Consider the following 13,907-nt stretch of genomic DNA (forward strand, 5'->3'; position numbering starts at 1 on the left):
ATTTTTCTGCATTATCTTCAGATCCATGCTTTACCTTTTGCAAAATGTATGTAATTTTAGATTGCTTGCTTCTAGTTAAAAGGTCTTTATAAATTTCCTTATATGGTGCTAAGCACTTATGAAGAATAAAGCAAGTATGGAATAAGGGAAAAACATTCGGCAACATCAGAAGCAGAAGCGTCACGATCTGGCAACATTGAAACAAGTTTCGAGAAGGACCACGTGTATCGACAGAAGGCAAGAAGAGAAAATTTACGTACTTAAGTACTAATAGTTCACGAAAATTATTATTTTCGTGAACTATTATTACTTAAGTATGTAAAAATTTATTACATTTTCTGTTGTTCGAGGGTTTTACCCAATTCTCGAACCGTGTCAGAGTGAATCCGTGCTATAAAAGTACCGTGTTATACGGGGGATGGTACCAATTCTCGAATCGTGTTAGAGCAAATCCGTGCTATAGAAGTGCCGTGTTATACGGGGGTTACCTGTATATTTAAAATTTATTTATTTATAATACTCTGCAATTTTTAGATTACAAAAATATTTATATATAATTATATACAATAAAATACATTTCATTTAAAATACATATTAAAATATTAATTTCATTTACTTTCTTATTAGAATATCTTAATTTATAAACAGAAGAAATAATTCAATTTTACAAAAATAATTAACAGAATAATAATAACATAAAAAATGTAATATCAAAAGCGCTCAACAATTAAATAAAGAGAAAAAACACCTTTTTTTGCCGAGAAATAAATATAATCGTAAAAAAACAAATATTTTCAGCCCAATTAAATGCGAGGGATGCCGAGAGCCTGCCTTTGGCATGGAAGTAGTTGGTTAAGAAATTTACTAGAAACTTGGACCAGAATTAGTACATTGAAGATTTATGTTATTTTTGTTTTATTATTTGTTTTATTTTAATTTTTATATAATCTTCCGTTATTTTTCTCTTGTAAAACAAAAAAAATTTTTGATTTAAAATTTTTATGTTCTATTCATGGAACATTTACATTCCATTTTCGTTTTCGACCTGAAGATGGCCTATTAATTGGGCTGAAAACATTTGTTTTTTACAATTATATTTATTTCTCGGCAAAAAAAGGTGTTTTGTTTCTCTTTAAAAAGTGTATACAGACATTAAAATAAATTTTACAGTAAAATCTGTTTTAATTAAAAATTTCATTTTTTTTAAAACATTTTTTAAATCAATGTTAAAATTTTATTTTAAAAGACTGTTATAAGCGTAAGACTACAAATTTCAGTTAAACTTATTTAACTAAATTGTTAAATAAAATTATTATAGTTAACAAATGTAATATATATATACCAAATATAAGATACTTTATCTAAAATGTCTTATATTTGGCATAAATTAAATTTGTCTCATTATAAATAAATTACATTCAATCATGTAGTATTCCTAAGTGCTGCCTTTTACTGATAAGTATTTTAAAATCTAAGAAACATGTAGTCATTCTAAATAAATAGAAGAAAAAATTTCTTTAGGTATTTTTGGACTATCTTGCTGATTAGATATACTAGGTAACAAATGATGGGCTTAACCTGTTCCAGGCAATGATTAATCAACTTAAATAATATATAATTCAGTACAAAAATTTGAAGTAAATTAGTTAAATGAAATCTATTTCAAACTTTTTTTTTTTTTGCTTATGATAAAATATATCAATATCTATAAAATTTAAATTGAGACAATAATATTTCATATTAACTTGTATGCAATAAAATGAAATTATCAAAATTACTTCTTAAAATAACGTCATTTCACATAAAATATAAATTAAATACAATATTGTTTGAAATATATTTAATTTTGAATATAAGAATAAACATACATTCAAATAAAATAAATATAAAATGTCTAAACTTTCCAAGAACTTATAATTCACAATTTTAAAAATAATATTTCTCTAATTTTATAAAATTAAATATCAATACTGACATTTAAATTCTAATGAGCTACATACAAAAAAGTTAGTAATCATGCCTAAAAAAATTTTTTGTGAATGAAATAGACAATACATGAATTTAAAATAACAAATATAAAAGAATTCCATTTCAAATTAATTATTACTTTCAGCTATACTGAGAAGCCACCATAAATCATCACCAATTTTTAATATTTATAAAAATAAAGATCGATACTCATTTATAGATAAGTAAAGTTTAATATTGTGTAATATTTTGTCTTTTTCATTAAAAATAAAACATTTCATCATGTTAACATTTTCTTCATAAATATTAAAATTTTAAAAAAATTCAATATTTATAAAATAGAAATTTTTGGCAAAGACAAGGCTATGTTCAATTAGATTACAGTAAAGTGTATTGATTTAACGTTTGCTTCATTAATATTTATTTTACTCTGTTTAAATTATAAAAATTTAAAATTATATTACTTTTAACACTTCAGTTCATATATATATTCAAATTTTTAAAAAAACAAAATTAGAAGATTCAGAAATATAATTCAACTGTATTGTTCATTTCCATGTTCAAATGTATTTAAAATAATATATAGGATGTATAAGAAATAACCTCAATAAAGTAAATTGCTTCATCTTATATGTAATTTAGATATAAACTTGTATTCATTTCTGATATTGCACATATCAGAAATGAAACAATGATCTGATGTTTCTCATTAGATCTTAATTGCCTTATTTACATCCCACTGTAGAAAGAGCAATATTAAATATGTAACAAAGTCAAAAATTTTTAAATGCAAGCATATCGACTTGCAGAAAAAAGCCTGATAAGCAATCGTTTTTAGTAAATAAACTATGACTTTTGATCCAGCAAAACATAAATGTTATGCTGGATCAAAAATCAATGAAGACGAGACCATGCAGCATATTATATCAGGATGTGAAAAACTGGCGGGGACTTGCTATTTAAGACGTCATAATAACCTTGTCCAGTACGTCTACTGGTGCCTGGCCCGAAAACATAAAATAGAAGTTGCTGACCAATGGTGGAAGGAAATTTTACTCCAGCCACAAGTTAAGGAAAATAGTTTGGCCAAGATACTATGGGAAATGCCTGTCCAAACTGATGTCCCTGTATCTCACAATAGACCGGATTTAATTTATGTTGATAAAAACCGTAATGAAACATTTTTAATAGATATAACTGTACCATCAGATTATAACATTGATGCTAAAGAAATTGAAAAATTGAGTAAATATCATTTTTTGAAATTGGAAGTTAACCGCCTGTGGAATACACAGACGACTGTTGTTCCAATAGTAATAGGAGCAACAGGAATAGTAGCAAAAAACAAAGAAATACATAGATCAATTGAATCCAACATTGATATTAGTATTCTTCAGAAACAGGCAGTTATATACACATCGCTTATACTCAATAGAGTGCTTGGTGATGCTATCTTTGAGGCCAATACAGCAGATCAGCAAAAGCATGATATACAGCAATCTTCAAATCTGCAGCAATCAATCATCGGATATACATCATTCATTAGTTAATCTGGATTTACCTAATACAACTTTTGATACTAGAATACAAAGCTCATCTGAAAACTTGTTGAGAAGAGAAAAAGGGAGGAGAAGAGAAACTATTTGCATGTAAAGTGCAACTAATACAGTAAGGGGGAAAATAGGTACCTTCTTTCCCGTGGGTTAGTTACAGGATGAGGTATTCTTTATTCCGATGTAATTCGTGAATATTTTATTGCAATAATAATATATCTTGCAAGTCACCATCTCGCTGTGGTAAGAGGGCTCAGTAACTCTGACGAACTATAGAGCTGTGCTGGTTGGAGCATCTGCTCCTGGTAGGATCACCTATGCCAATGAGGTGTGTGTGGAGAAATAAAGCCAAGCGTGACTGAACCCACATCTGTGGAGATTTAATCATGGTGATAACATGATCCAAATGTAATACCAGCTCAGATGTCGCCCAGATTAATAAGGTTCACGCATGCACAGGCTCACATTGAAAAAAATTTATCACTGGTCCAAGTATGGCTACTATAATGCCCACACCAGTTGTGGGAAACCAGCCTACTTTTGATGTTTCTGAGGCAGTCCAACCACAGTACACTAAGGAAGGTAAACCATGCCAATTGATGAAATGAACAAGTTCATCATCCATATTTACTGCATCACAAAACTTGAAACAGTCACATCACTTGTTTTCACATTATCCTCATTTCAGAGTCACTGTACAAAGGGTTGTTGTTAAAAAAAGAACAATTAGACATAACCTTACCACCTACAAAAATATTCCCAATATCAATCACATTATCAGGATCATCAAGACACACACACTGACAATACTGTTCCTACCATCACTATTGCTGACAATATCAACACTTCTTTACTGCCTGAAATAGATTCAAGTTTAATTCATACTTTCGCTTCTTTTCCAAGAAACACTCACTAAATTTACACACTGACCCTGCACAATTGCCATGCATTCCTAAATTCAACACTTCTAAATTAGTAGGGAAAACAGAACATTATGTGAACACTTACATATTACCAGATTGGACTCATTCTACTTCTACACTCTCAGATAGCCACACACTAATCTATGCTAGTGCAGTCACAGTAGTGACCTACCATGGACTAAAACTACATCCATAGACAGAAGCATACAAATCAAAAACCTTTCAGAAGTCTGCCTGGCAAAGAATAGAAACACAAAAATATTAGACAACAGCTATGATGGCTGACACAATATGCTAATAACAAAACAACACCTAAATTAATGAAACAACTAAAAAACTTTCAAGAAAATTAAAACACACACTAAGCACAAACAATGCACAAACAAGCATCACAGAATACATTGACATAACAAAAACTTGCAGCCAAAGCATTGCAACTCAAACATTACAAAATTTGCTTTGTACAGAAACAAAATAAATTATTCACAAATAACAAAAAACTAGTGTTGTAACGAATAGTATATTCGGCCAAGAGCGTAGCCGAATAGCCGAATATTCGGCCGAACTATTCGGCTTGATTAACGCACGTACGAAAATTGGCTCGCAAACCGCATTATGGCAAGGAACCTGCTCTCTATTGGCCCGCTGTCACTATGCTTTGCCAATCGCGTTAATTCTTGGCAGTTGTAGCCAACAGACAAGAGTATCATGGAAGTATGTGATAAATGATGATATCAAATGACCTACACTTGTAAATAACGGAAAAAGAACAGAGAAAGACCACGAAGTGAAAATGTGAAAATAAATATGAAATTGAGTTGATAACATAATCGAACAAGTCGAGGCAGCTTATTGGCACGAAATTCACGGCCGTCAATGCCAAACAATTGTTGTCATAGACTTCGGAAAGATAAATGCTTGTAATGAAAGTCACTTAGCGTGCACGGGCGAAAGCCCGGGGCCGTTCGGGCTATCAAGCTGTCTCGAATCTGTGAAATCATAACTGTGACTTATATCGACGTCCTATCTGTCTCTCTTCTCCATTATCACCAGGCTGAGTCACGTAATTGTAAAATGGGAACTCTACGACGGAAAAGTGACAAATTGAAAGTATTGTGAGCACGTATTATGATGTATGCACAGGCATACATGGATTAGAGCGATAGAGGAAAGAGAAAGGGAAGAGCAAAGACGAGCGCTTAAAAAGAAGGATAGGCAGGGTCAGACCCTCAGATGTGCGAGGATTCTCCAACGATAGACGTGTACATGTGCTGATCTTTGTAATTATAAATTGTGAATACATGTGACTAATATTATTTTCTTTTTTATTTTGTGCATGTTATAAGTTATAAATAAATATAAACAAACAACACTAACTCGATAACATTAAATACCAAAACGATTAATTTATTGTGTTTTTGTTATTTATTACTCCTGTTTTTAGGTATTCGGTCAAATAGTGATTAGATATTTGGTATTCGGCCGAATACCGAATAGTAACCGAATATTCGTTACATCACTACAAAAAACTCTTATACAGGCAAGTTTAAACAAGCCAAATCTAGTACAGGCATACCTCGACTTACGTTGTTTCAAGTTACGTTGTTTGTTAAAAAGTATATGGAAAAATAAAAATCAACTTTAAGTCATTTTACTTGACTTTACGTCTGTCCACCACAAATATTGAAGTCGTAATATCACTAGAAAAACATTTAAAGCACATAAAATCATATTACCATATATACAAATATGTACTGTATTTACAGTACATACATTCGTGAATTTAGATTACTTTTTTTCTGTACTATATTAAAAAACTAAAATTTATTTGTTTGTAAGCTTAAAATAGATTTTTATTAACCATATATTATTAAAAATGCATTAAATAGATAAAATACAGAAACGGGAATGGTAATTTACGATTTAGCCTAGTGATAAGTAGATTCGGAGACAAGTAAATTCGACTTACGTCGTTCTCCTGGAACCAATTACCAACGTAAGGCAAGGTAACCTGTACTGATTCCCAACAGAATGGCATGCCAACTAAAGAACTCACAAATTATTGGTCTTCTCTTTGATCTATTGCTGTTATGCACAATGCTGAAACAGACCGAAACAAAGAGGAGAGCAAAAACATGCAGGACACACCTAGTATGCATTGTGTTGAAATAAATACACAAGACATCCATTGAATAATGAAAAAAAGCATACAACTGAACAACACCTGGTCTAGACAACATTCATAATTTCTGGTACAAAAAAATTCATCTCTGCACCAGGAACTGAATAAACATTTAACTCATAACAAAAATCCATAAGACATGCCAAATTTTCTCACATAGGGCATCATCTACATGAAACCAAAAAACACCACCTCAAAAGATCCTGCACAGTACAGACTAATTACACATCTTCCAACACTTTATAAGATTCTTACCTCTTGCATAGCAAACAATGTACAATCATATTGATGAACACAACATTCTTATAAAATGATAAAAGGGCTGCCCATAGAAATCACAAAGATTGCAAAGAACTGCTACTCATTGGCTCTGTTATCCTACAGCAAGTTCATAAGCAATACAGAAACATACACATGGCATACACTGATTACAAAAAAGCATTTGACAGTGATGTATATCACTCAAATGATATACAAATGGAGTTTGGTGTAGACAAATGCAAAACACTCCACATTGAAAAAGAAGACTTTGTACTCAAAGTGGAAATATTATTGAATCCATGGAAAAGGGCAAATTTTAAAAATATTTAGGATTCCAACAGGCCAAACTTACATAACATGCACAGATAAAACAAAGATTAACACCTGAATACCAGATTAGATTACATGCAGTACTAAAAACACATTTAAAGCTATTAATATATATGTTGTTCCTGTACTCACTTATTCTTTTGGAGTTATACACTGGACATGCACAGATCTTAAGCAACTCCAAAAGATAAAGCAACACTAAGCATACACAATATCATCCAAAATCATCCATAGAAAGACTAACTCTTCCTCATATAGAAGGTGGCCATGGCCTGACTAATATGCACAATAAATTCAGACACTGCAGGAGTTTTTCCACAAAAAACCTTTAAACCTATAATCTGAGCACCTGGAAATAATTCAACACAACAACATAGATACCACTATGCAGTCATGGGCCCAAAAAGCACTTCATGGCAGGCATGTCTATGACCTAGCTCTGGACTACATTGACAAATCTGCATCAAACTACTGACTAAGGGCTGTGTATTTGGAGAGACTAAGGGATTTATGGTTGCCATTCAAGAACACTAAAACTACAAAACACACATCCTGAAGGATTCATCACAAAACTCTTGCAGAAAATGCAACATTCTACCAGAAACAATACAACACAACTTCTTGGTTGCAAGCTCTTAGCCCAAAACAGACTATTTACATAAGCATAGTCAAATAGCAAATATAATACACCAAGAGCTTGCACACAAACACAGATTATTAAACACCTAGGTACCAGAGTACAAATATACTCCACAGACAGTATTAGAAAATGACAGACACAAAATATACCAAGACAGAGTCATAATCACAGATAAAACAATTCATCACAATAGACCTGACATCACTCTCATCAACAAATGCAGTAAGATTGTCTATATAATAGATATCTCTGTTCCAAACATTCATAACAAAAAATGCTCACACTGAAAAAAATCTAGGCTATATGAGGAAAAAAAAAAGAGCATGCTGCCATTTGTAGACATAGTAAAGAGTTCTCCTGTTACATGGGATTAGTAGAGGCCTTCACGAAACAGCTGTGCAAATGGCGTCAGTTTGTAGGTTTACGTTTGAGCGTAGTGTTATGTTTCTCTTACTGTTATTTTTTCTGCCTGTAAAGTTCTGGGCGTCCTTCAACATCTCGAAACAATGAAAACGTTGAAAAAATCTGCCAAAAAAAGTGTTAAGATGTCTGCGAGAGGATGTGCGAAGGAAATGCCCGGAACTTTGGCAAGCAGGTGACAGGTTCCTTCATCACAACAAAGCCCCTGCACACATGGCCTTACAAGTGACCCACTGTTTGGCTTCTCAGGGATGGTCTGTTGTTCCTCACCCTCCATATTCACCAGACCTAGCCCTGTGCAACTTTTTTCTGTTTCTGAGAATGAAGAAAAATCTAAAAGGGAAGCATTTTGATGAGGAGGAGGTGGTAAAAACAGCTTCCCTAAGGGCACTGGACAATAACGGTTGAAGAGTTCCAGAGATGCTTCAAACAGTGGGGAAAAAGACTTCACAAGTGCATCACATCTAATGGAGAGTACTTTGAAGGTGACCGAAGAAATTTTGTAAAAAAGTTAATAAATAAAGTTTTTATACAAAAAATCTGGTTTTTTTTGGGTCCCCCCACATATATGCAGTGGTGGTCTGTGGCTGACAGGAGTGACGACATGACCAAAAAGATAGAAGATAAAAGAACAAGAAAAGAGCTAGCAATACCACTTTTAAGATCTTCCCAGTGGACAAGAAGGACAAGATCAACCACTTGATCAGCACAGTTCTAGCAGAATGTTTTTTTTTTAGATTTTGTGTAAAAAGTTAGATATCTTGAACAAGAATTCCTTTCAAGTATCATTTTCTTTGTAACTGGAGCTTTCTGAACCAACAGAGTTCACAAGTCCAACTAGTGGCCATCACAACTCAATTAAGCTGGAATGCACCAGAATGCCATTCTCGTACACGTACACTGAACCAATATAATGTGTGGTACGATCGACGAAACAAAAAACAAACGTTTTCGAACCTCTTCTAGGTTCTTCCTCAGGTTCCTTTAGATTTTAGCTCGTAAATTCGATATTTCAAATAACTACGTTCTTGCGAACGAACAGTTCTTTTTTAAAAGATGCGTCGTGCATGCCGTTCAAATTAATGACAGCCGTCAATGAAAGTGATTAACGAATGTTGTTTAAATAATTTCTTTCCTAAGATCGAACATTTCTTTTAAATTATCCGTCACGCATGCGTGACATGCCCGCTTGCTCGGAAATAACGAGCAGTTAAAGCGTGTTATGTATCAACTCTTGCCAGGCCATCGACAAGATCATCTCTTCTTTAAAATTTATGCACGTGGTTTCGATAGAGGATTTAAAGATGTGCATTGCCTCTAACCACTTGAGATGTTCATTGGGAGGTGCACCGAGGAGGAGATTGGCCCTATTAAAATCAGCAACTATGCCCGGGTCTGTTGCATATGTAGCGAGGGCCGTGCTGGTTCTCCCGTGACGAATGTCTGCCTTATGCTCCTGTATTCTGACACCTATGGATCTTTTAGTAGAGCCTATATATATTAAGTCCCTGTCGAATCTGTTATCTCTCAAAGGGACACTATAGACCCCCGGTCTTCTGCTGGGGTTAGGAGGGTCCTTCCCATTCCTTAGGATGTTAACAATAGTAGGGCACCTCCTGTAAGCAATACTGATTTGGCGCTTCTTGGCGATCTTGTCATATATAGATCTTACATATGGGTTAAAGGTGACGGGTACACGTTCTATGTCTTCCGGAACCTCCCTTCTATATAAAGTTATAGCCGGATGTATGTAGATAAAGAACGGCTGGTGGACCGGCGCGTTGATAACAGTATGTAAATTAGGTAACGTAAGTCTAATACAGTACTGTAATTTTATACATTTCTTGTGAAAGAAACATTTCTTATTCAACGGCGATTAAAATTATTTATATTAATGATGTCTCCGAAGTTCAAGGAACTATTAGCAGAAAAATAAGTTATTAGAAATCGGCCGCGGTTTGGTGAGCTGTTCCGTGATGAAAACAATGTTGAGCAATGGCGATATCGAATGGTGACACTCGGTAAGTAATCCTACAATTTTTTATTTATAGCGTAGTTTATACGGATTATTTCCAAAAAATATATACGTGTTTTGGAAATGTTAAGTCGGATTAGTCTAGAATCGATTAATTTTATGGAAGAAAATCTTTCAAACAGCTGTAGTCCGTAAACTTGATACGTGTCGGGTTGTGATTGGAAGGATTCGTAAGAAATCGGATTCCTAAAGAATGGAACGTATCTCTATCTTATAGGGGGGGAGTCGACTGTATACTACTCTTTTTGTAATTAAGAGAAATATATTTATTAAATCAATCAATAATTAACAATTACAATTAAAAGTATTGCAGGTTAACATTAATTTTTCTTCACTGCTAAACACTTAAATGAGGACTTTGTTTTTTGCAATATATTGCCATGTTCTGAGCTTTCCAGTTGACCTGAATCTAAAGTATCAGCAATAACTTGATTTTTCTCTACTTCTTTTCATAAAATCTGACATTTTCATTTGCTTGTATTTGTCTAATAAATCGTTACAAATTTAATATTTTTATGTAACTTAATGTAATCTATAAAATAAAACACAGCAACAACCTTTCATTTAGAGTACTCTCACCAATAGAGAGGTTGTGGCCGATGTTTTCAACGCAAAAACGTGTACGTCGGTTGTTCAGCACCGCTTTCCTAAAGGCCTAGAAGTTTGAGACATTGAGCATTATTCCATTGACTATCCAAACACCATTGTCAAACTTCTAGGCTTACAGGAAAGCAGCACTGAATGTCTGACGTACACGTTTTTGCATTGAAAACGTCGGCCGCAACCTCTCTAATGACAACACCTGGTTTATGGAAAAGCTAGAATAGGAAGCTAATACAAAGAACAACAATAATTATATAAGTAGTTCTCATTAAAGAAAACCAGATGAATGACAAAACAATATTGAAAATTTCAATATTTTGAAATCTGTGGGCAAATATGAGACAACACACATGATTGCTTGAATAAAAAAAAATATCCAATGACTGTGTTTGCACTTAAAAATTGTGACATTTTGTACAGGAATGTGTCTAATTCTCAAACCATATTGGAGTGAAACAGTATTGTATGAGGGATACCTGTATATTTTTTTTACATCAGGATACACAAATAGATTGTCTAAGGATCACCCTAATGTATATAAAAGTTTTATAGAGTACATGTTAAAGGGATTAAAACCAAAAATTATAGTTTGGGTAGGGTCACCTACATAAAGTGCTTCCTGAAATTTACAGGATGCTATCAAAGTTTAAAATATTAAATTTTCTTTATTTGAAGCAAAATACAAGGTAATACAGTACTAAGCATTTAATTTACAGTTAGTAATTTCCATGCTACAAAGTCACAAGATGAATGTAACAATATATCATACTCATATATTGGAATATTAATTGTTATTGGTAAGCATTCTCTTCCTAGTTTGGATATCTCTTCCAATGATTACATCACCTACAGACAAAATCGGTTTTGCTTTTCATCCTAGGTGTGCAATCAATTGTATTCCTCAATCAAATCAAGTGTGCATCAAATGTATTAATGATACAGCAGAAGGAAGACTTCTGCTGTATCATTAATGCATTTGATGAACCTGATGCACTTTTTGCTGGCAATGCAATTTATATATAAAAGCCAGAGTTTAAGATCCAATTCTGTGAATTTTGAGTCAATCAACCAAGTATGTCAAAAAAAAAAAAACCTCAAAACATTGGATGACACAAAATAATGAAATTTTTCTCCAAAACATTATCCAAGGTCTGGATTCACAAACACTTTGTATCGTAATTGTTTCATCTTCAATTTTGGCAACACTGGCAGTGAACCCATCATCAAGTACAGTTTTGTATTCAGCCTTATTTAGTGATGCTCAATAACCTTAAAATTTCTTGAATATTAATATTTATGGGCTCACTGATAGCATTACAGTAACAGAGAAGATAGCTTATAGTACCAGCTCAAACATATGTTGCCTGAAGAGAAGATAGAGAAGGTTCTTGTCTAAGTTATGTTCAATCAAGATACATGTGCCAGTTTTTCATCCAGTATTTTAAAATTTGATAAAGGAATTTTTTTTATCTCAAAATATAATTTAAATCTGGTAAGTGGATATGATCACTGTCTCAGTTAATTCAAGGTGTATAATCCAATATCAAAAACTCAAAAATCTATCAATGCATTCACTTATTTCTACTTCTGATAAGTAAATGAAATCCATAATTTTTATAAAAAGATTATAAATTTATATATATATATATTAATCNATTTTTAATAGTTATGAATAATTTTTTGTACAAATATTTAATTCAGCTTAAAATTTTTAAAAATTCTGTATTTATGTAATGTAATAAAGTTTAGCTAATTTGAACAATTTTCAAGAGTTTTTCAAGTAAATAAATTTAAATATAAACTTTCAATTGTACTAAATTGAGATAATATACAATAATTTGAAAACATTATTATGAATTATGTACAATATATTCATGTATTTATTAATATTTTATATTTTAACAATAATAATAAGAAATTAATAACTTATTACAGTAGTCTAATAGCTATAGAAAACTATTGAATGTGTACTCATATATACACACAGTAAATATATTCTCACAATTCAAATCAATTTTATATCTTAGAATTTAGTTCATATTATCAAAATTGCAAATATCTTTATACTCTAACTGTACAATATATTTGTTTATTTGTAATATGTATTTACAAATTATCAAAGTTGTTTGTAACATTGATAACGGTTTAAAAAAAAAATGTACATGTTACAAATAAAAGCATTTATATAAATTATGCTTCAATTGTAAAATTATTTTCAAGTTTCAGTATTTCCTTGTGATAATGTTGTGAATATGACATTTTGTTTACAAATTAACAATCAGAGAGAACATAAAAAGATATTATTGTTGTATGAATTAGTTATTAAACAGTTATTACTTATCTCACAAAATTATCAAAAAATTTTAATTTTAAAGATTTAAAAGAAATAAAAAAAAAATTATATTTTATTCTATCAATCAATCACGAAAAGAAGTTAAGATATTTTAAAACTAATATATATTTTCTATCTTAAAACAATGACATTTTTATCAATCAATGAAATCAAAAAATAAGAGAATAATTCTATTAAATAAAAATGTATTTAAATTGATTATTCTTTCATAAGGAATATGATAAATCAAATGACAATATAATTTTCATATCATTCATTTTAGAAAATCAGTAATTAAAAAAGAAATATCTAAATTTGTTAACTCTAACATATATGATAGGCTAATTCAATTCTTAAAACTAATATTTTTTTTTTGTAACCCAACATATTAGTAATAAGCCAAGCAACTATTGGATTATATTACTATACAAACTATATATATTTTTTTTTATTTAAAGTCTACCAATTTTATATAATTAGATTATTTATATTTATAAATATTAATCTAGGCTAACCATTTCTTGATAATAAAATGGGACAGAGACCACAGCTATATATACAAGTCCTCTTGTATTCAAATGCCATTAAGAAATATAGATGGAATTTGTTAGTACATTATTACTGATATAAGATTTGGTGGTTTAAAAAAAAAAAAAAAAA

At 31.4% G+C, this 13,907-nt stretch overlaps 1 protein-coding gene across 1 annotated transcript; it reads left to right on the forward strand.

Moving 5' to 3' along the window:
* Positions 1 to 2,816: 2,816 nt before the first annotated feature.
* Positions 2,817 to 3,518, forward strand: LOC111633665. Its single transcript, XM_023378274.1, has 2 exons — positions 2,817 to 3,138; positions 3,241 to 3,518. Exons 1-2 carry the CDS (start codon positions 2,817 to 2,819, stop codon positions 3,516 to 3,518), a joined length of 600 nt encoding a protein of 199 aa, XP_023234042.1.
* The last annotated feature ends 10,389 nt before the right edge of the window (positions 3,519 to 13,907 follow it).

Source organism: Centruroides sculpturatus, unplaced genomic scaffold (genome assembly GCF_000671375.1).
Source record: "Centruroides sculpturatus isolate CEXI.00-Female unplaced genomic scaffold, Cexi_2.0 scaffold869, whole genome shotgun sequence".
Taxonomy (NCBI): Eukaryota; Metazoa; Arthropoda; class Arachnida; order Scorpiones; family Buthidae; genus Centruroides; species Centruroides sculpturatus.